We start from the raw sequence: 24,180 nt of genomic DNA, 5'->3' as shown, positions 1-24,180 counted from the left end.
GTCATTCTTGTTCAGCTCACGGTTGAGCTGTCATGTTAGTGAAACTTTATGGGTGTAGCTTCTGACAATACTAGGAGATTTGGTTTCACAGTAAACTCCCAAATATTCTGGCTCCTACATTCTTTGTGCCTCATCTCTTACAATGTTCCCTGAGCCTTAGGTAGGAAAGTGTTTTGTGGATGTACCCACTGGGACTAGGCTCCACAACTCTGCATTTCAAGGCAGGCAAGACAGCTCAGCTAATAAAAGCAATTGCTGAGATAGCGTGAGCCCAATCCCTGGATCACAGAGGTGGAAGAAGAGAACTAACTCCAGAAATTTGTCCTCTGACCTCCACATATTCTTCATAGCACACACAAGCACACCCTTATGTGCACAATAATAATAATACTTGGAAATTTCAAACTTACAGAAAAGTTATAAAACAACATAAAGGAAGTCCTATTGACCATTTACCTAGATGAACCAGTCAGTGGCTGAATACTTACGTATTTACTACTCTCTGTTGATAATTTAGACATAGGGTTAGGCATATTTAATTATCTTATTTATTTATTTGTTATTGTGTATCTATGGTGTGTGTGTGTGTGTGAGAGAGAGAGAGAGAGAGAGAGAGAGAGAGAGAGAGAGAGAGAGAGAGAGAGAGAGAGAGAGAGTGGTTCACACTTGCCATGTATATGAGTGTGGAGATCAGAGGACAACTTTGTGGAGTTGTTCATCTTTACATACATTTGAGAATCAAACTCAGGACATCATCAGTGAACAACAAACACTTTACTCACTGAGCTATCTCATCAGCCCTGGTATATTTTTCCTCAATTACTTGAGAGCAGACTTTTACTCCTAAATACTCTGTAGTCTGTTTCCATGAATTTTAATATCTATATCTCTATATATTTTCTACTTGTATATCTTATCAAAAATTGTATTACTTTCCCCCATACTGTGTTGGTAACAAAACATTTTTATGGTTATAAATACAATCCAGGGTTACTTGTGCATTTAATCACTATATTCCTTCATTTCCTTTAACAGGGGTCCAATTACTCAGCCCTATGCAGCTTTCATCATACTTAATTGCTTTTGAAGGATAAAGGTGATATTTTATAGAAGTATTAATTAATTCAGACCTTTACTGTATCCTTGTGATTAAATTTATATTGTGCATGTTTTGGAGCAGGGAAAATGGGCAATATTTTTGGAGCCATATTGAGATGAATGTTGATCATAAGATGGGGTCTACCAGTTAGCTCTATTTTGTAGTTACAATTTATTTAGGAAGGAATGCCTTTGATCCTATAAATATACTACCATTATGATAGTTCACCCCCTGGTTGTGAAATTCATTGACTTTGCCAGAATTGACACTTTGAACAAAAATGCTGGCCTTCAAGCTTTGTCAGCCTCCCACCTCCATTACTTGGTACTCTCCTAAGAAAGAACTTAGTCTTGTTTGTATAGTTATTTGCTTACCTATCAATCTACTTATTATGTATTACTCTTTTGTTCAATGAGTTATAGTCTACTACTATTCTTCTTAATTTTGACACTCAACTGTTTCAGTCTGGTCACTAGGAGTTTTTTTTTTTTTTTTTTTAAACGCCTCACTCCTATGCCTGTTTGACATGATTAAATCACTGAAACAAAAATTTTAAAAATTAGTTCTTTGCTTTTTAGTGCAGGAAGATATTCCAAGTTCATCTTGTTCTTCCTGTGCCTTGACCCTAGAGTCTGCATTCTCCCCTGCTTCCAGAAATCACAGTTCTCTTTAGTGGGGAATACCATTCAGAAACAGGAGCTGTGTGCTAGGTGTAGATCTTCCAGCCTCCAAGCTAGGTGGATACTTTGTATGCATTCTCAAATTTTATCTAACAAAAATTTAAACTCTTTTTATAAGTGATAGCTTAGGAATAAACACTTAGCACAGCCTAAGCAGATAATGAATATCTGTGGGTTTGAATGTTGTTTTGATATTGGCTATACTGTTTTTAACAATGTTTTAAGTCAGTTGATGTATTATTCAATATTCATAGGGATTTTCTTTCTCAACTGACACCAACACTTGGGATTCCCAGAAACTTCTCTTCTACAGACTCTTTTCCAGGCCCCAAAGAACAATTCCATTATAAAAGGAGTTTCACTTTTCTCTTATTTGAGATAAACCCTTACTGTTTTAGTGATCAGAGACTAGAAGAAAAGAAAGCAGGACAAAAAAGGGAACCATCGGATACTTCTATAGCCAACCAATAATTTATGCTTGCCCTAGGAAGAAAACCTTAGAACTGTCGTACTAAAAAACTAATCGAAACAGGTATGGTGGCATGTATCTTTATCTGCAGACTTAGGAGGCAGAGACAGGCCAGTCTCTGAGCTTTAGGCCAGCTTGGTCTCTATAGTGAATTCCAGACCAGTCAAGGCTTCCCAATAAGACCCTGTCTCAGTAAACCAACCAGCCAATCAACCAACCAACCAACCAACCAACCAATACACAAATAAACGAGTCAAAAAAGTACAGTATCTTACTCATAGGTTTCAAGGTTATTTGGAGATTTTTCTACCAGGTAACTGCTTGGTGCATATCCTTCATGCCTGTAAAAAGGAAAACAGGTGTTGATTAGCAGAGGAGTGATTTTCATATCTTCATTTAATAGATTTAATCCACAGATGTCATCTAAGAATGGGAACCCTCAGTATTTGGCTTTTGTGATAAGGCATAAGAAATTGAAATGAGATAGCTGATAAAAGTAACAAAGCTATATTTGTGGTTGAAAGCAACATGCTCCACCAAAAATATAAAATATAATAAATAACACATGGCTATTTTACTTACAAGGCTCTGCTTGCTGCCTGAAATTTCCTCTATTGGAAAAAATACCTTTCAAATTGTATTTTCTATAATTAATTTTGTGATAATCAGTAAGTTTCCATTTTATGCCATCATTTCCCAGTAAGGAAATCAAAATAATTAAGATATAAAAACCCAACTTTCCCACCACAGGTCCTTAAAACTGTTCCCAGTTGGTGCTATATACATGTTTAGATTTCAAATCTCCCTAATTGAGCATCTTTGGACAAAGAACTGGGAGAAAAAGGATCAGGTCAAGCTAAACAGATGGCCTATGCCTGTGATCTTAGTACTGAGGTGGCTGAAGCAGGAAGACAATTGTGAGTTCCACACCAGCCTGGGTTACACAGTGAGTTCCAGGCGAGCCTGAGGTGCAGTTTGAGACCCTGTATAAGATTAAAATGGAGGTCAAGTTCAGGTTGGATGCCATGGTGAAGTACCACATTTGAGTTGGAACTAATATCAGAGAAATGAAACAACATGGCAAAATTAGTCCACATTCTCCCTACTTTTTACACTGCGATAGCTTTGTAGATCTTGAAGATGCTCTGTCTTCACCCCACAGCACCAGAATGCTGGTAAAGAGTCCTTTGGCCTTTCTTGGCTTCCAGTTTTAACTGGTAAAATGGGTGATTTAAACTCGATTACATGTAAAAATGTCTCCAGATTCTGCCAATGTACAGAAAGATATCCTTCTTCTATGCCCCCGAAGCTTAACAATAGCCAGTGTTGGCCTTTCTAGAATCCTGTTGGGGGGTATGAAAATTTGGTAAAATTAAACTATCATATACTATGACTTACCACAACTCAACTTTTCCCTAGTTAGAATTGGAATATATGTGCACATATATGTATGCACCTAAAAGACTGTCGTGCTACATAAACAATGCCTGGTCTTCACTCAAGTTTTGTTCAATATAACACAGAAGAGGCTGCAGAAGGGACTCAGTGGTTAAGAGCACTTGTTGCTCTTGCAGAGGTCCTGGGTTTGACTCCCACAAGCACCAACATGGAATTATAACCACCTGTAACTCCAGACCTAATGCACACACATGGTACTTCATAATAGTAACACCTGATATTAGTATATTAGAATATTATTGGTCACAGTAATTGTTTCATATTAGACAAGGACTCTTGAGATGTTTTTCATCCAAACCCCACAGTAGGTCATTAGTATTTGCGGAACCTTGCCCATACATCATTTAATGACTGCTCTCATAATGGAGTCTCCTTTGCTGTCTGAGATTTTCTAACATGACCGCTGCTCTGGATCATCCTTGTGTGCATTTTCTTTCCACTTACATCACAATTTGGTGTATTTAAAATTTATTTAAAAACCCAAGATCATAACAGAGCAAGTGGAAAATACAGGGGCATTTAGACAAGTTGAGGACAGTGGCTTAAGATGCGGTGCAGGGAGTAGGGGTGGAGGTGGAAACATCTCTGCTCAGCCTCCGGGCAGCAGAAGGAAATGGGGCATTCCTTCCCATAGTCGTTTTGTTCCCACAGTAGCCATGCGCAGCTTCCCTTACCCATTTTTGTCTTGAACCCTCCACCAGTGGATCTCGGAGCTGTCCAGCAGGTAGTATTCTTCATCACATCGCAGCGCGAGCTCCTGAGGGTCGTTGGTTTGGTAGTCGTACAAGGCAATGACCAGGGTTTCTTCAGGTTCCTGAAATGACCGCTGGAAAAGAGACAACAAAACCAAGCAAAGACAAGAGCAGGGAGTGAGTCCATGGGATCCTGGATTTAGTTTAGGTCAGCCTGTCGGCTCTCTCTATCCACTGGCGTTGTTTGTAGAGGCAGTTGCTTTCATCAACTAGGCATTCTGTGTGAGTTAGAATTGTGGAGCTGAACAGATACACACAGCAGCAGTCCCCCACTTCCTGCATTCTGCAAGGTAGATGCTGATCCCAGTGATTCCAAGAAGCCATTTACTTTTCACAGAAATCTATTTGTTCCTATGTTGGCTCATCTGATTCACAGGCTTGCCCAGATCCATCAAATCAGAGGCTAGCAGGGCCTCAAGAGCCCATTTTACCAACACTTTAATTCAGAAAGGGGAATCAGATACCACGGCAGGGAATAGACACAGCCCATTCCCAGAGAATTCATCTCAATGTTTCCTCCACAGTAACATATGACTTCTTTCTTCTATTGCAGAAACCTTGGCCTATGCCCATGCCCCATACCACATTTCAATTAGCATAAGATATTAATGACATGGAGAACAGTTCATGAGATAAACAACCGCCAGAGATAGGGGTGAGCACACTGAGAACTGAGTGACAGGTTTAGGAACGGGGTAAATATGGGAAAAGGTAGAGAGTTACCGGTTAGAAGGTGATGTAGTATTGAGAAGTCACAAATTCTCCAAGTACACTAAGCTCTGGATATTTATGGAGCTTGAAATAAGGTGGTAGGCTGGGTCCTCCAGAGAACCAAGACCCTGTGGACCTGAGTCCATGCACAGAACTGAGAGATAGATGAACTGTGTTCAAGCCACCTGAAGAAGGCACCAGAGTGCTGTGTGGCTTATGTTACTTTAGATCCACCTCCCTGATTAACCCTTAAAAGAGAAAGGCAAAAGGCTAAGGCAGAGTTTCAGATGCTGGTGGTGCACTTCCCAGGGGTCATGGAGAACACATAGTGGGGTGCTCAGATATTACCACGTGTACTACAGGTATTTAAAAGGCAAAAGCCAAGAATGTTCTGCAGTGTCTCACAGACTTTCCAACTTCTGAATGTCCTAGTAGACATCCACATGGGGAAAACCCTGCACAGAATACACAAGAGGCCTCTGGTGCACAGTGGATAGCTCATTGGACTTTTACAATATTCAGAAAGAACCAAAGGCTGAGTCCCACTTGAACCCAACACAAGGAGCCAGTTTTTCCAGGAGTGACACTACCTCTGCATTGAGGGTTTACACTTGGTTTAATTTAGAACCCTTTGGGGTAATTGCTTGCCATTCTGGAAAATCTTATTACTCATGGAAACACTAGAAGTGAACCACCAATAAAACATCCCTGTATCTATTGCACTTAAGTTGCCAAATACAGTGGGTCCTGTCAATGAGTTTGGCAGTGGCTTACTTCATCATGACTTCCTGTACACTCATAGTGCCATATTTACATTTACAAACACAATTTATTCTGGTTTTTTTCGGTCTTCAATATTATAATATACTTCTTGATTCTCTTTAGAGGTATTTGTTTTAAAAGGTTGTACTATTTACGATTTTTTAAAAAAAGTTTTATTAGATATTTTCTTTATTTACATTTCAAATAAGATTTTTAAAAAAATATTTATTTATTCATTTTTCGTTTTCTTCATGCATGTGTGTGTGTCTATCTGTGTGCATAACACATGAGTATTGGTGCTCTCAGAGGTCAGAAGAAAGCATTAGAGCAGTTAGAGCTGGAGTTTCAGAGAGCTGGCTGTGAGTATCCCATACCGGTGTAGGAACAGAACTTGGATCCTCTCGAAGGGCAGTCATCGATCTTTACTGCTGAGTCATCTCTCTAGGCACTACTTAATGGATTTTCCCTCAGGGTAACTGAAGGATCCTTACAAAACATTTCTCATAAAATGGGGGCATTAGGTATAATGTGGTTGAGAATCACTAGATTAAATCAAGGGTTGGCATTTGTAGAAAAAGAGGGCTCGAGAAAGACAGATTGAGGCCCTGGGTGTGTAGAAGAGTCTTGCAGTAGATGAAGGTCTTGTTTCTTGGTCATTCTACTGCATGGCTAAGAACAGTCTGGCCCCTAGGAGCTCTCCTGGTTGTAGGTGAGCAGAACTCCACTCCTTACAGGTCAGGCAGAAGTGGGAAAAAAAAAAAAAAGTTCCTTGCTTGGGAGCAAGGGAGAAGGGCACAAGCAGACACATTTATGTGGTCCTTTAGGAAGCTCTTCTGGGTTAACTAGACCTGGTATGATGTCTGAGCTCTGTGGATGAGAGAGCTGGAAATAACTCAGGTTTAGACATCTGGAACTGGCCTCATGTACACCCACAAGATAGAAAGCCTGTGATTATGGGTTCAAATGACCATTGATATCCTCCGTCTTCACTAACAACAACTACACTGTTCCTCTGGAGGGCAATTCCACAGTCTTCCTAACGTAGAAAAAGTCTTGGCTAGCCTTAGCTATCAACCTAATAACAACTAAGAATTATCTTAGAAGAGAATTGAGAATTGAGGAACTTCCTAGATCAGATTGGCTTATGAGCATGTCTGTGCGGGATTGCCTCATTGTTGACTTAGGAGGGCCCAGCTCACCGTGGGCAGCACCATTCCTTAGGCAGGTAGCCCTGAGAGACATAAGCAAGCTAGCTAGGAAAGACACACCTGTGGTTGGCTTTCAAGTGGGTTCCTTGGTTGGAGGTAAGGCTGTGTAGACTAGCAATCAAGCCTGCCTACAAGTTCCTGCCTTAAGTGGATGCCTTAACTTTGCTCAATGATAGACTATGACCTGAAATTTAAGCCAAATAAACCGTTTCCTCTCCTAAGCTGCTTTTGGTCAGGTTATCTTACAACAGCAAGAGAAATGAAGCTGGGACAGAGCATATGGCCTGAAAGCATGATGTTAAATATTGTTTCTCTATATGACAACCTGAGATGCCATTGCCCTGCAGGTAAGAAGGGGAAGAGAGAAATGACAATGTGGCAAGGAATAAGAGAAACATTGCAGTGGTTTTAGACATGTGGATGGCATGGAGGACTCCAAACCCTTGTGATGAAAGTGCCCACAAAACACCACAGGCACTGCATCTCCGAGGAGCCCTAAAGTCCCAGTGGTGGAGTTGGAGGAGTGATGGACAAGCAGCATATTCTGGCTTTATTTTCCCTGACACTGAGGGCAAGGGAGGCACAGGGTAACTTCAGAGAGACCAGTGAGTTTGGGTGCGGCTCCTAAGGGGAAAAGCGAGGGCAGTGGGCTTCCAAGGCACAGCTGCCAGGAGGCTGCTGGAGTAATGCTCAGGTCAAAAAGAACAGCAGACCCAGGCTCTCTGCAACAACATGTCTCTGTGGGGATGTCTGGGTGTCAGCTGAGGAGAGGCGGGAGGATTTAGTTTTCCTTTTGAGGATGCTGTCAGTTTTGCGACATTACTTTTGTTGGCTGGAGTTGAAAATCAGAGGAAGCATGCGGAGCACAAAGTGGAAGTTTCTGTGGGTGTGTCCCCGAATGAGAGCACTGATGTGGCCAGAATGTGAAGGCTGATAGTTTCCTTAGTTTTTCTTCTCCAGAGCTGCCTCTTGGTCAAGCCATGTAAATCAGTTTACCACAGAGCAGTGCTTCTCAAACTTGAGTATAGCTCAGAATCACAGGAATTAATGAGTACAGTTAGAGCCTGTCCCCCAGGGTTATGGCTGCAGTGGATCTGGGTGTGTTCTTAGGGCTCTGCATCCTTACATGCCCTCCAAGGTGGCTGATGCTGGAGGCCTATGGCTCATATCTGGAGAATAATCACTTCCCATCCATACACCAGAAACTCCAGGTCCTGTTAGTACCTAAGTAGCCTTGGGGAAAGCCTTAAGACTTCTTGGCACTTGATTTGCTAAGTTTGGAAGTACTTAGGAATATATAAAGCATTATCAGGGGTTTGTCTCTGGAGTACTCTATGGTGAGGCATAAAAAATAGCCTGGTACCAGTGTTTGTGGACTGTGTATAGCAAGGTGATTGTTCAGAACCTCAGTGGTCCTTTTAGTGGATGGACCTACTTAATTAGTGGCTATAACACTGTGAGTCTTGATCCCTTCAGGGGTCAAATGACCTTTTCACAATGGTCACATATCAGATCTTTACATAATAACAGCATAATTACAGTTATGAAATAACAATGAAAATAATTTTATTGTTGGGGTCACCATGCCATGAGGAAATGTTTTAAAGGGTGACACCTAATGGGAGGTCGAGAACCACGGCGCTATATAGCACCTCCAAACCCAATGTGTTAAATATACCCCAATAGCTGTCTACCACAAGCACACAGACCTAACAGACACAGAGACCACAGCTGGGCTTACAGCACACAAGCCCACCTCACTTACCCTGTTGTCTTCAGGAGTAGGAGGAAGAGGCTTCTTTGAAGCTGAAACAAGAAAAACAGAGAAAGAAAATGAACATGAAACCCCAGCTTTTCGGAGAAAAGGGGCCCTAGGAGGGGAACAGAGAAAGGGGCAGAGGGAGATGATGAAATAGAGATGCCAGAATCAACTTTGGTAGAACCTGTCTTTTATCTCTTGTACTTGTTAGTGTCCAATCCCCTTTTCTAGAAGATACTAGAAACTTCAAGAAGCCAGTATTTTGGGATTTCCTTCTGCATCCCCTGACTGAGAAGGGGCCAAGATTTGGGCTCTTCTCTGCAGGTAGAGACTTCCATGAATACATATGTTACCTTCTGAGCTCAGGAATGGGAATATGTGACTCAGAGGCAGTGACTCACTACCTTCTGATGCCACTGTGGGTTTGATGAGGTGGGAGGGCTCCATGCTTTCTGAGTGGGCTGAGATTGCTTTTAGTTGTCTTGAGGCATTGAGTATATGGTCTCGATGCCTCATTCAAACTACATACCTTCAAATCAATCTCTCTTTCTCTCATATTTGTATCTTCATGTCTTCTTTCACTCAGATCTCATCTTTCTTGCTTCTTTTCTCTTTTCTTTCCCTATCTGCTTCCTTTACCTCTATCTCTTAGTTGACCATATTCCTTATGCCATACACATCACAGGCCAGGCCTCTTAAATGGACCAAAAGTGTGTGTGTGTGTGTGTGTGTGTGTGTGTGTGTGTGAGAGAGAGAGAGAGAGAGAGAGAGAGAGAGAGAGAGAGAGAGAGAGAGAGAGAGAGAAGTAGTATGTAAGGCATGGGGTATGTGTACAGCTTGCAGCTTGTAGTTCAGTACAAAGATCTCTTTAAGCACCGGAGATAAGAGAATGGGCTGTATAGGCAGGCTGGAAAGTTTCCATCTCTACACATGGTAGATTTGAAGATAGCCTACATCTCACAGATGTGGTAGATAAGACTCATACGTGGACACTGGAGCTCAATCCCACTGGCTTGTGTATACAGAGAACAAACAAAGAAATCATATACAACCAGAACTCTGGCTTCTGGGTTGGGGTTATTAAAAATTCAATGGTAGATCATTTGTATCCAAGAACCTCAGGTTTAATCACCAGCAAAACACACACACACACACACACACACACACACACAGTGGGAGGGTGTCCCATCTGGTTTCTATTTAGCATGGGACCTGCACTAGGAAACTGGATTAACCCTAGCATGACCATAATGAACCCCTTCTCTGCCTGGTTATCTGTGACTAGTCACTTTCTCCTTCCATGGTGATCTTACTCTTTCTGCTCCCATTCTCCCTCTGTGTAGTCAGGACTGGCTATGATGGCAGAAACGTGTGTTGTCAGGTCATTTCCCCTCAACCATCCTGCTGTTTCTCAGTTGCTGCTAGATTTCAGACTCGGATGCCTTCATCACAAATAAAAGCTACTGGACTCGGTTACCATTCACTGAGAGCTTGTTAAGGGCTGGCAATGAGCTAAGAGCTTTCCAACAGTCTAATGAGTTTTCCAACAGTCACTCAAAGCAGTGGCCCATTATTCTGTCTGTTGATGATGAAAGCACCTGAGAGGCTCAGAGAAGTTAAGGAACACATAAAGTTACATAACAAGAAAATGATGTGGCTAGGACTTTTCTTTTTTTTTTTTAATTTCAAAGCTTTATGCTCATAGACTATTGATGTATTCAACACTAGGGATCTTATGAGCCTTTACCCCAGGAATATGATGTGCTGTGTGCACAGTGAAGTACGCTTCTCAAAATTGCTTGCCATCTTGCTAAAACTATGGGGAGTTGTTCTATTTAACTAAGTCAGAAGAGATGGCAGTGGGTTGCTGTGCGAAAAGCAAAGTTATCAGCTAAATGGCTGCACCTCACAAGCATGGCCATTTTGTTCAGCTACTGGGGACAGCGTGGCGGAGCTTACAAAGACCAGCCCTTCCTGAAGGTAGTCATAGTGAGTTGCAACAACTTGCAACACCTCAGCCACATATCTCAGGGCGAGGGAAAGCCTGTGAACCCTGCTGAGGAACACTGCAACCAATATGGTGATAAACGCAAAATAGAAGCAAACTAGAATGCAGGGATTACATCACCTTAGGGTTCTGAGACCTCTCTCAAAACACTTTAGCACTGAGGGCATTAGGGCCCCAGGTCACCAGGTGACTTCTCCAAAGGTCCAAAGAAGTATCCTTGGAAGGAATCAGAGGCTAGCTCTGGCTCTGGGAGGCTTCCTTTCAGGAGCCAGGCATCCTGCCAACCCTGTAAGGAGAGTCACACAACCAAACCTTCTGTTCTTTCTGTTCAGATACAGCCAGCAGGATCGACAGCACCAAGGAGTAGGCACTGACCTCTACAGTGCTAAATATTATTCATGCAGGTCAGCAGATTGATGACCTTGGTTCTTTCTTTCCCTAGTGCAAGGTGAAAAGCCGTGGTTTTGAAAGTGGCGTGGAGAGTCTGTGACTCAGGAAGCCATGGAAAACCCAGCTATGTGTTATATCCGCCTCATGTTAGGGCAGTAAAAACCACAGGGTGAGAAATAGTATCAGTGGTAGGAGAGGCTGAGAGATGAGAAAAATGCAAGTACAGCAATTAATCATGTGACCTTGAACTGCACAAGGTTCAAGGTTGAACTGTCCATCTCACCTGAGACAGCTATGAAGACTCAAAGACCGATGCTGTGAAGTGCATTTGAGTAGAGCTACAGTTGGTGGGAGGTGGAGGTCTCCAAGTTGCCGTGGTATTAGATAAAAATCAAGACAGTCTAAACCCCAGGGCTGAGCTTTTGACGGCAAAACCAAAAACAAACTTTTTTTTTGTTTGTTTCTACTTTGCACTTAGATTATGGATTCATGTTCTCTGAGCCTATGTAGGTCAAAGGCAAGTCTGAAGGTCAGGAAGGAAGAAGCCAGAGTTAAAATTAAGGAGAAGTTTTTTCTCTCTCCCTTAAGCCTTTAGAGTTGAATTATATAATTAGACATATGCATGGTGTGACGTCACTAAAAGAAATAAATACTGTGTACTTGGCTATCTCTATACTTTAAGATCTAAGAAGACAACCTGGGCAGTGGTGGCACATATTTTAATTCCAACACTCGGGAGGCAGAGGCAGGCAGATCTCTGTGAGTTCTAGGCCAGCTTGGTCTACAGAGTGAATTCCAGGACAGCTACAAAAAGAAGAAAAAAAAAACTCCAAGACTGTTCAAATTCTCCAACAGGCTACTGAAGTACTTCTCAAATTTTACTGTGTCTATCAGTCCCCCAAGGATCTTATTAAAAAGAATATTCTGATCTAGTAGACTAGGCAGGGCCATATATATTATATCTGTTTTGTTTTTTTTTTTTGTTTTTTTTTTTTTTGGTTTTTCGAGACAGGGTTTCTCTGTATAGCCCTGGCTGTCCTGGAACTCACTTTGTAGACCAGGCTGGCCTCGAACTCAGAAATCCGCCTGCCTCTGCCTCCTGAGTGGCTCCTAAGTAGTATAGGTGGTCGACCAATGACCACACTTTTAGTGTATCAGTTTTGACATGGAAAAGCATGAAAGGGGTGGTGGTAGATAGAGGTGCCCCAATGACAATTCTGGAAACAGAGAATTTAGCCATCCATTTCTAACGCCCTATGGATGGGAAGCTGCAATGGTTTCCTCTTTATCTCTTTCCCAAAGTCTTACCATTCTTGGATGGGTCGTAGGGAGCACAGCCTACAGCAGGCTTCTCCAGCTGGGAGCAGCACCTCCACCGCCCATCCATCCAGAAATTAGGGTGATACTTGGATACCAGGCTGTTGTTATTCCTCGTTTCTGAAAGAATTGGTAGCAACTGAGGACTCATTTCTAGGCCGGTTAATGAAGCATCACCCATCTTCCCACTCCCTGAGACTGGACCGCGACCCGTGTCCCGAGTCCTAACCGGAACAGTCCGGCAACCCTGTAGGTTGTTTACTCAGGGAGCACGAGCTAACTCAGGTGGCAGCAGTGGATATAGCTTCTTTTCCATATCTTCCTCCAGTTGGCTGTGTGTCCACAGGATGGGGAGCCCTGGTCTGAGCCTCAGTTTCCCCAGATTTCCCTGTTATGCCATCAACTGCGTGAGTGGGCTCTATAATGAAGCCTTGGGGGGTTAAGGAGAAAGTCGGGAGGGTGGGCGTTCCCATCTCTCTCACTTTGAATGACAGCAACTTTGCCTTTTTATTTTCAATTAAGAAAAGGTTTCATGTCCTTAAAACTGAGGACATACTTAAAGTTCAGATCCTCTTCTCTATCTCCTATGTCCCAGGATTCCAGGTAGGTACCACCATGTCATGTCTGTATAGTGCTGTTGTTCCAACCCAGGGCTCCATGCACGGTAATTAAGTAGTCTCCCAACTGAGCTGCCCCGAGGCCCTCTAAATTTGCTTCTGTTCTTTCTAGGCTTATGGCTTTGCAGTAAAATTTGTTAGGAATAAATGGGAGTCTGTTAGTGAAAAAAACAAGAAGCCCCTTAACATTAGTCAATCTCTAACGCTCCTTTCAGTTTTGAAATTCATATCAAAACCAAACTGTAAGATACAGGAGAGTGAGTGTAGCTGGGGTTCTTTATTGGCTTTGACCTGGTGGTGTCCGTTTGTGAGCCATGGCTACCGGGCTTGAGGGCACTTTGTTAGTTGGTGTGCTTGCTGGGTCCTATCCCATTTTAGACTGATTTGACCCCGGAAACGTGTAAGTTATCACTTTAGCCATATTTTCCAGACAAGAGTACTGTGGCTGCAGGGAGAGTGAGGGGCTTGCTTCCTTTCTTCTCATGGCTGCTTGGAGACAGGTCTCCTGACACCCTGCGAGCTTCAGGCTAAAGGCAAGCAGGTACTGTTCTCAAGTGAGAACTTTTAAAGGTACTGTACATGTCCTAGCTCATTTGATCCTCACAACAGCCCTAAGGCTGTGCTTAGGTAACTTTTATAGCCGAGGAAATGGAGGCACACGAAGATCCAGGTAAAACACTAACAATCAACACTTTCCAGATTTTCACTACAGCAGCCTGTCTCCACATCCCACGGACTTAAACACTGGATGAGCTCTCATTATGCTGTCAGGAATTTGAGGCTGAGGAAGTAGCTAACCGGGCATAGTGGTGCACACCTGTAAGTCTAGCGTTAAGGAAATGGAGGCAGGAAGATCAGGAGTTCAAGGTCAGCCTTGGCTACTTAGAAAATTGGAGACCAGACTGGGTTCTATAAACCCCTGACTAGAAAACAAACAAACACACACACAAACAAACAAACAAACATGCTAATGCTTCCATGGCACTGGCTATGGTTGCTAGTTCTAGGTATTTTACCCACTGGCGCTGTGCAGAGAGATTCCAAGTGCCCTCCCCTGTCTTTTTAACAGCTAGGGAGACGGCAGTTAGGAACTTGCTTGAGAACAGAAGGAAGAGGCAGGATGCCACCCTGTGATCTAACGGGAGGGGCTCCCACTCTAACCTTCCTTGTTCTCCTAGAGTAAGCAAACCGTTTTTAAAAAGCCAGATAGTAAATATTTTAGTTTTGACTGGCCAAGAGGCAAACTCAAGGATATCGTGTGGGTGCTTATATAGTCCTTTGAAATGTCTTAAAAATACAGAAACTGTTTTTATCTTGAAGCCTTACATGAACAGGTGGTGAGCTGGATTTGGCCAATCCCTTGTTGCTGCTCCTGGGCCCATGACAGACAGTGACCAATAATAAATGGATAATTTTTGAACACCAGCTGCTCATGGAGTCCCCTGGGTTCCTTCATGGAACTCAAGCCCAGCCCAGGATTAAGGCCCCAGTGACTCAGCACAGGAGTTTAATTACCTTCTTTAAGGGTCAGCACCCAGCGCTGGCGACTCTCACAGTCTGGAGCAAACACATACAGGAGATAGTTGTCATGCACGACCTGGAATACACAAGAGTCCATGATGATCAGGGCCCCCAGACATGGGGAGCCCAGGTCAGGTCCATCTCAGTATTTATCATCATTTAATCTGGGTGATTTGGGAACCAGTGTGGTTTTCATCAAAATGCCTGGGTGCTGTGTCATGGGGGTGACCTTCCACAGGCTAGGTGGCTTCTCTTGGGTGTCATGCCACCAGGGGGTATAAACAGGAGAAAGAAAAGGTGGTTTCTTGACTAGATACCATGTTCCTATCTGATCTTAATTTTTCAGTCATTAGAGAAACCTTCCCAGTGTATGGAAGAGTAGGTTATTAGATGACAGAAATTGACTGGAGATTCTCTTAAAATTTCTTAGTAAAGCCTGTGCCTTAGCCCACCTTTCCTCACTGGTAGCATCCTGTAGAATCCAAGCGAGAGTCTAAAGCAGGAAACTATTAACCAAGCCATGGGTCTTTGAAATGTCATGAGTACCGGACATCCTCCTCAGGCATGTGTGATTGGCACATTTAATTACTGGCAATTTCTGTTGTTTCTTTTACTTTCATCTTTGCAACTTCCACCTCAGGCTGAGTGTGGTGGGGCATCTGTAATCCTAGCACTTGGGAGCTGAGGCAGAAGGATTCCAAGTTCCAAGCTAGCCTGGTGATATGAAGAAGAAGAAGAAAAAAAAGGGGGGAGGAAAGAAGAGACAGGAGAGAGAGAGATGGGGGGGTGACCAACTCACTGGGGCTACATTTTTAGTTTTTTTTTTTAACTCTTTTCTGTGTCTCATTTAAAATGGACCATCTGGGAGGGAAATGAAGCTCAGAGCTTGAACACCTACCTGCCTAGTGAATGCTTAGGACCCTAGGTTCAATTCCCAGCACTGGGAACAAAATAGCCTAGGAATATCTGCTTTCTGGAGGGCAAACAAAAGAGGTGTCTAAGAGGAGAGAACTACAAAGGGTAGTGAACAAGATAAAGACTAAAAGGTACATTTACCAGTCAATGGAGAAAGATCTGTGACCCCTGATAGCACGGCTCTCTCATAGCAGGTGGCCACTCAACATTTACAATGTTGCCAAAGTAGTAGCTAGCAAGCTGGATTTTAGAATCAATCAGCCCTTCTTTCTTTCCTTCTCCCCCTATCACTGTGTGTGTTTTTGAGTGTGTGTGCATGCAAGCGCACACATACACATGTCATGAGAGTGCATCATGGCTTGAATGTGGAGGTCAGCAGACAATTCTCAGAGTTCTTTCCACGCTCTTTCTGAGATCAAAGGATGCAACTGAGGTCACCAGACCTGCACACAAGGGCTCCTGCCTGGTAAACCATTTCGCTGACCCTTTGAAAACTATTGCTTATGTAATACCACTTAACCCTCCTCGTCATTTATATTTAAACATTCGCTTTCTGCAGGTGGCAGAAGCAACCATCTCCAGATGTTTTTCAGATTGTGAAATTTCAGAAACCCCAGGCAAGAGACAGGAATTAGGACCTCTTCAAGGCTGGGGCTGTAGTAAGTGGCAGAGGGCTTACATAACACGTGGAAAGCCCCAGGTTCAATCCCCAGCACCACGGGAAACCAAGAACCTCTTCAAGAGTCTATGCCTTTGTGGAATGAAAGAATGAATGTCACTGGTTGGAAGAACACAAAAGCCTGCCTGTGGGCTTGGTCTAAGCTCTCCACATGGGGGAGAGTCACCCTTTGTCCATCTTCCCTCACAAGAGCTGAGGATTCTAACCATGGTCCAGGCTGTAATCCTGATGGGCTTACCTGAAAAGGGTATTTATAGTGGCACGGGATGCTAATGTCACTCTTGACAATCTCCACACACTTGATTCTGGAGAGTTCAATGGAGCCCTTCAATGTGCGCTTCTTCTGTGAGGAGAGATTACATCCACTTAAGTCAGACAGGAGACACTGTTTTCATGTCAATTGTTTCCAGAGAATTACTACTAGACACATTAAGCCCCTTTAAGTGAGAGAGGAGAAGATGCTCTAATGCTGATTGTTTCCAGAAATTTACTATCCAGAAATTTCCCTTCCCTTTGTAAGCCAGCCGCAGTGTTCCCAAACAAATATCCCAAAGTTGCTTCCTGACTCCGTCTGAAAGGGACTCCGTGCAAGCTCTTGGGCCTTTAAAGGGTCATGATGGTGACTGATTTTTCTATTCAGTTAGCCTTAGTGTCACACACCATGGTCCTATTGACATAGCAATGTGTGTAAAACTCATGGCTGGGCGGAGCTATGTACTCGGTGGGAGCAGTCATGTGTATGACAACATTCCCTGCTCTGTGCTCTCTATGAGCTAATTAGTAATTGTGCTTACGCTTGGCAGGATAGTGAGACATACTGTTAGTGATGTCTTGGCCACATCTGGCTTTCCCATGACCCTAGATTATTCAAAGTTCTACAGTAACACCTTGGCACCATATTCCTGCTCTGTAACTACCTTTGGCCAGCCACTTGGCCCTTCCCCATAAAACTGTTCTGGTTCCAAGCATGTGTCCTTTCGGAGCTTACTAGATGTGTTTTCTGAATGACTGATGGTATGTTGTTTGATAATGATGTTCAATGTTACCTGTGTACAAATGCCATTGTCCTTAGGAGATGGGCCACCTGACCCAGTGAGACAGATTCTATTTATGGGACTATCCTCTCTAGGGAAAATGAGTTTGGTAAATGCCTTTGGATGGCAGAGCCTTTCTTGGGTGCCTAGAATATGGTTGCCATTGAAAACAGAATTTTAGTCAACTACGGAATCATCTGTGAAACATGTCATTCGATTGCATTCTTTCTGAAGGTGTAAAACCAGCACAACAGAGGCGGGGGGGGGGGGTCCAAGAGGCTTTGCTTGTCTCTTGTTAGCTCCACAAATTTGGGTGGTTCATCTAACTTCCAAGAACCTTTTTATTTGTTTTTGTTTTTTTTTATTAGGTATTTTCCTCAATTACATTTGTTTTGTTTTTTGTTTTGTTTTTTGGGTCTTTTTGTTTATTGTTTTTTTGGAAACAGGGTTTCCCTGTATAGCCCTGGCAGTCCTGGAACTCACTCTATAGACCAGGCTGGCTATGAACTCAGAAATCTGCCTGCCTCTGCCTCCCAAGTACTGGGATTAAAGGTGTGCACCACCACTGCCTGGCTCCAAGAACCATTTTATTCATAGTTCATGAGGACAATTCTTGCCCCTTCGGGTTGACTGGAGCATAAGGTAGCAGGGTGTCACTACACTGCCTGGCTTGTGACAGGGGCATTTAACAAAGGGCACTTTCAAAAGAGGTTGAGGAAGGACTGGCTATTGCAAGAGAACTGTGACACAAGGGTAGACTTGGTTAGCACTGGGGATTGTAGCACCAACAATTTCTCCAGAACTGAAATCAGTATTCAGTTCTTTTTGATCCTCTGCCTAGGATTCAGTCCTCATCTTCTAGCTGAGGCACAGAACAAATGAAAACAATCAAGATGTGAGAAGCAGACCCTGTTGAATGCAGGGTAACTTTGTGGCACTTCTTTTCCAATTTTCTTTGCAAATAATAATTTTTAAAATAGAGAAACACACATGTTCACAGTTACAAATAAAACAATATGGAAAATTACATGTGAAGTAAATATTTATAGGGGATGCGTTATCCGCCCCCTTTCATGATCCTGATGCAGTCAAGATGAACAGTTTGTTTGTTTATATGTGTATTTTGCGAGTGCACACATGTGTGTGTATGTGTGTATGTGTGTGTGTGAGTGTGTGTGTATGTGTGTGTGTGAGTGTGTGTGTATGTATGTGTGTGAGTGTGTGTGTGTATGTGTGTGTGAGTGTGTGTGTATGTGTGTGTGAGTGTGTGTGTGTATGTGTGTGTGTGTGTGTGTGTGTGTGTGTGTGTGTATTTGTGGAAATGAGATGAGTTCCTCAACTGCTCTCAACCTTAGGTTTTTGAGGCAGAATCTCTTACTGAACCTAGGACCTGACTAGGTAGCCCATGAGCCCTTCCTGTCACCATCTCCCCAGTGCTGGGATTATAGGCTAACACTGCCAGTGTTTTCTTTATGGTTGCCAGGGGATTGGAACTTGGGTCATTGTGGCTACATGACAAGCACTTTACTGATGGAGTCATCTCCCCGATGTATTTATCTTTCCCTAGAACAATTGCAGGATACATTAAAAAAACCAAAACAACCAAACAAAACAACCAACCAAACAAAAAAAGAGCCTCTGCTTTACATATTGGCCTCACAGTAGCTTTGGCAATCTAGTTGTGTTAAACTCCAGCTTCCACAGCTAGAAAAGAGGCCCCATGTGGCCCATCACTGAAGTCCTCAGGAGCCATGATGTGTACATTAGAACAGAAGTGCACAGAGATCTGTCCATCCTGTAACCATTGCAGTCCCTGACCACGGGTGAGCTGATGCTGCTTCATGGCTGACATCGTTTGTCTCCTTCTTGGAGAGCCGGGTAGAAGGCTCAAGGCAGAATCCAAACAGCTCTGGCTAATGACCCATCTCTCTTTGAAAACGACTGAGTTCCACGGCACATTCTCAGTGCCGAGTGCAGTGGTTGATCCCTTATGGTGCTTGGCTAAGACATCACACTGGACTCGGTTTAAACAATCCCAACTACATTTAAAGATAATCTATTTGGCAATTCTGGAAATGTTTGTTGAAGACCAGAGATGAACAAGGCACTGCTCTGAGTCCAGTAAACAAAGCAATGAACATTGTCTACTCTCTCATGGGGGTCATACACAGGCCTCACTAATGACCAGTTCACTTTCAGTTTCTGACTTCACTGTGGTGTAAAAACCATACTCCATAGCCAGACATGGTGGTGCATGCTTGCGATCATAGCACTATACAGGCTGAAGGAGAAGCACTGGGAGTTCCAGGCCAGTCTCAGCCACATGGCAAAAAATAAATACATAGCTTAACACTGCAATAATTCTAGTACTTAAGAAACAGAGGCAGGAGGATTACTACAAATCTGATAGCAGCCTTCCCTACATAGTGAATTCTAGGCCAGCTAGGGTCTACACGGCCAGGTCATACCTCAAAAAAAAAAAAAAAAAAAAAATTAAAGCACTTATCAATCAATGAAAAAAAAGAAACTTATACTTCAGGATTTGGACTTTACTCTTCTTCTAGGCCAGTGATGTCTTACATGATTTCACTGTCATCTCCTCTAACTTCTGGGCAGAAGGCTACAGCCACTGAGCTGCCACATGATCATGAGTGGCCACGAGGCTCTCTGCAGTGATCTGCACTGCTAGGCTGTGGTTTTTGGTAGGCCAGGTGTTCATCTCACAGTAGGTTAATAAGGGTCTTCGTGTAACTCCTTCATACGTTTGGAAACGCAAATGTATGAAGAAAGGCAACACAAGAGCCGAAAAGACTATGGTATAGGTAGATGTCATGAGGACAGGCCTCTGGAGAAAGGGTGCTCCTAACAGACCAGAAAGTCTAGCAGGGGTTGTCTGTGACCAGATAGGGATGAACATTCTCTACAAGGTGGGCCACTAGAGCAGAGTGCCTGGCAGAAAAGTGCTGATTAAGCATCTCCTCGTAGTTAGGTCATAAAGTGCAGGGAAATGTAGCTGGAGTCAAAAATAGGGCAAAAGTTCTATGTGAATTCCGAAGCAACAGTGTCTAATAAGGATGGAAGTAGGATGTGAGCTATACAGGCAATTTCAAGTTTTCTAGTTGGGCACGGTAGCCTCTATCTACAATTCCAGCACTTACAAGGTCGAGGAGGGGTAATTTCCACAAGTTTAGAACCAGCCTGGGCTATATAACTAGGGCTACCCTTCTCCAAATAATTTCACTCCTGTAAATATGTTCAGAAAAGCAATAGCAAATAAAACTAATTTTGATAACTATGTTATTTAAACCCAAACATCTCAATTATCATCATTTCAAACTGAGCATAACATAGATCGGCTGCGTCCCTCTTTAGTCCTAACCTTTGAAATCCTGTGCTTTCCGCACACTTCAGCTTGGACAGCATATTTAAGCATGCAGAAGTCACATGATTTCCAAGGAGGAGTCTCCCTATCTGTTTGGAGGGTTCCTAGTATCCATTCATTCCACACATGGGCTTGAAGAGACATCTGTGTTTGCAGTCAGAGAGACCTGGCTGTCCACCACTAACATCATTTTCAGTCTCTGGTAACTGCTTGAGTCTCCTCTCCAATCCATCTGTCCCATCAGTCTCTCTGGAGACCTTGACAGTAGCTCTCCCTGAATTTCACAAGATTGGATCTGGGAAACAACAGGCATGCTTGGATGGTCCCTCCCTAACTGGTCAATGGGAGCAGTGGGTCAGGAGCTAAACACAGTTCAGTCTCTGGGAAATGATAGTGGCCTATAATCTTCCCAAACAACTGTGCTATTTCTGAAAAACATCAGGGGTGAGGTCTGCCAAAAAAAACCCCAAACAAACAAAAAAAACAAACCACACGAAAGTCACCAGAAGGAGAGACCATGTCAGCCTGTCCCCACTCTTCCTTGTTTTTTGGCTGTCTGAACCACACAAGATCGCAAGACTTTGGGTAGCATCGTCTCTTTTCTTGCCATGGTCAAAGCTATACCAACTCAGGAAATAATGTCAACAGTTAACAAATGAAACTTTGTGACGTTAAGCTTCAGCACAGTCACTGAGTACAGTTAACTGAGTAAAGAAACAGTCTCAGAGAAAATCTTTGCCAGCCGTACACCTGACAGAAGACTGTAGAATGTATAAAGAACTAAAGAGTTCCCAACCACAGAAATGTAAACAAACCACCCAATACATGCGACCACTAAATGAACATCTTGTCCCCAGAAGAGAAACTCTGATGCCGTTAAACACATGCTCAGCTTCACTGTCACAGAATTGCAAATAAAAACTTTGTTGCGATTCTATGTTAGCCCAGTCAGAATTTCCAACATTAGAGAGACAAATCAAAGAAATGCAGGGGAGGGGGTGGCAGAAGAGAATTCTTATAGAGTGCTGGTAGGGATGTAAACTAGTTCAGCCACTGTGGAAGTCAGCATGGTGCGTCCTCTAGAAACCAACAGTAGGTCTACCACACGAGCCGGAGATTCCTGAGCATTACCTGAAGGACCCCAAGTCACGGAGAAACTACACAGCATTATTGACAACAACTAAGTTATGGACTCACCAGGGTGTCCATCAACAGTGGGAAGACCCTAAAGAGACACAACAGAACATTTGTTTTCAGCTACAAAGCAAAACAAAGTTATGCAATTTGTAGAAAAGAACGGATGCAATTGGAGACAACCCCAGTAAGCCAGGCTCAGAAAAATAAGGTTGTACGTTTTCTCTCATATGCAGTTCCTGGATTTTATGTAGTCACATAAAATCGTGTGTGCATTTAGGAAATGAAAGTAGAAATGAAACTGCAGAGAACAAAGGTGGTGGAGGAGGGGTGGGAGGAGGGGACGGTTGTGTGCATGGGTACCACACAATATATACTTGTGTGAAAACGGTCTCACAACATACTACCATGCACAACAAATAATGGAGAAGTTTTAAAATTATAACAAAACCACAAGGACATAATATTTTAAGGAGTGTTGCCTTGTCCCATGTGTTTATAGAGATAGCTTATGGGTCAAACACAATTCAACCGGGCTTATGTACAAAACTGCACAAAGACCGTGCAAGTGGATTTTAGGCCCTCTTTTTGAATCAATAGTTTTTATAAAACAGAATTGGGTTTTGAGTTTCAGGGAGAGACGGGGGAAAGTAACAAAAGATAATCATATTTTAAACTTCTTTCTATGCTCCATTGCACTTAACATGACCCAACAAAGTACTGTTTCTCCAGTACATAGATGAGAAGTTTGAGTTTCAGGAAGGCCAGCTTCCTTCCTTCATAGTGAAGAGAAACCTCCGACTGTCATACTTGCTCTTATGCTCACAGAAACCTTTCATTACCCAGACTCAGGGCAGGCTAGTCGCATAGCCCATTTCTCCCAGCCGTGGCTCAGCATGGTATTGTCTCTGCTGCACTGGCTTGTTCAGAGCTGGGTTTGGGTGATGTTCCCTGATTTCCCAGCATGACAGCTTCTTTGTGCCATCACTCCTTGCGGCGCACAGTGAATACATCAATATGAAGTTACATGCCACACACCCTCAAGAAGACATTTATGGGTACCTGATAACAGAATTTCTACTTTAGTAGGGCAGAGTGGAGGAGAAGGGATGTCTTCAGGTCAGGCAGGGTTCAAACCCTGGCTCGTTCTTCACTTGCTGCACACATCCTTAGGCCAAAGGTTTCAACCTCTTAGTAACTTTGAATTAAAAATATTTTAAAGATGTATTTATGTGCAGGGTGGTTTTGCCAGCAAGAGCTAAAAGTGCTCGTAACTGCTGAGCTATCCTTCCAGTCCCTTTGATAACTTGTTTGGACAAAAATGGCAAATAATGGTTTCTCGGATAACTCAGAGGATAGGAAACACCTACATAAACATGCCGGCGAATTGAAATCATTCGGGTAATGAACTGACACTCAAATGCTTCTTGTCTCCTCTCTTCCTTCCTTTCCTTTTCCTATCCACAAATAAAGCCTGCATCCTCTTGTCTTTCTGGGTCCATACTTTGCGTGAACGTTCTTTTAGGCACCTAGGTAATCAGGAAACATCACTGGGGAAGACGGCAGCCACACTTAGCTGGTGAGAAGGAAAATTGTGACAGCCGGAGTAGTTTTTTTTTTCCCCTAGTAATTTGTAAAATTAAAATAAAGCCACAGAAGGGGTGACTTCCTGGCCTCCTGAGTGTGTCTCTCTGTTGGCCCACCCTGGTGTCAGGCTTTGAGAAGAGCCGCCAGCAGCATTCTTGATTCTTAGATAAAATCAGGATTTTAACGGGGCATTTCAAGGGTCTTGCTCAAGGCCTCATTCGGGGCTAGGTTAGCCAATGCACCAGCTGAAAATCTGCAGTGGTCTACGGCATTCACCCTGGCATCGTGTGAAATAGAGCTTCCATGACTGACAGGCGGGCGTTGCTTTCCCCAAGGTTAGCTTGAGAGTTTTTCTCCACTATTGTTTCGTCTTCTGTGTGGCGCTTGCTCGGGGCAACCCACACATTCATCTCCATTCAGGTGGTAAACTGAGACCTGGAGAATCAGGATTGTCATGGTCCCTACAGTGACAGTAACATTGGGCAGGCGGGTACAGGGCCTGCTGCTCATGTCTTTCCCTAAGTAGGTATGGCCTTTTGGTGTTAAGGGGATGCTGACTGCTGCCACTGAGCATCAACATGACCTGTGCTGCAGGAAGGCTCCAGGAGAAACCAGACCACTACAGTCTTGGTGGAAAAGGCGTAGTCATGTCAAACATCAGTGCCACTTTGTAACTAGCTGGGGTTGCTCCTTTCCTT

At 43.3% G+C, this 24,180-nt stretch overlaps 1 protein-coding gene across 1 annotated transcript in view; it reads right to left on the bottom strand.

The window, feature by feature from the left end:
* Itk (IL2 inducible T cell kinase) overlaps positions 1 to 24,180 on the bottom strand; it is a 66,250-nt gene that overhangs the window by 26,534 nt on the left and 15,536 nt on the right. Inside the window, exons 2-7 of the mRNA XM_021176287.2 lie at positions 16,584 to 16,688; positions 14,746 to 14,827; positions 12,605 to 12,733; positions 8,905 to 8,945; positions 4,381 to 4,532; positions 2,524 to 2,589 (exon numbers count right to left, since the gene is read on the bottom strand). Of these exons, the coding sequence (XP_021031946.1) occupies positions 2,524 to 2,589; positions 4,381 to 4,532; positions 8,905 to 8,945; positions 12,605 to 12,733; positions 14,746 to 14,827; positions 16,584 to 16,688 (575 nt within the window). The remainder of the gene's footprint in view (positions 1 to 2,523; positions 2,590 to 4,380; positions 4,533 to 8,904; positions 8,946 to 12,604; positions 12,734 to 14,745; positions 14,828 to 16,583; positions 16,689 to 24,180) is intronic.

Source organism: Mus caroli, unplaced genomic scaffold (assembly GCF_978045245.1).
Source record: "Mus caroli unplaced genomic scaffold, Mus_caroli_1 scaffold_13, whole genome shotgun sequence".
Taxonomy (NCBI): Eukaryota; Metazoa; Chordata; class Mammalia; order Rodentia; family Muridae; genus Mus; species Mus caroli.
The sequence above is the reverse complement of the archived record's forward strand: the minus strand, read 5'-3'. Positions and strand labels throughout refer to the sequence as shown.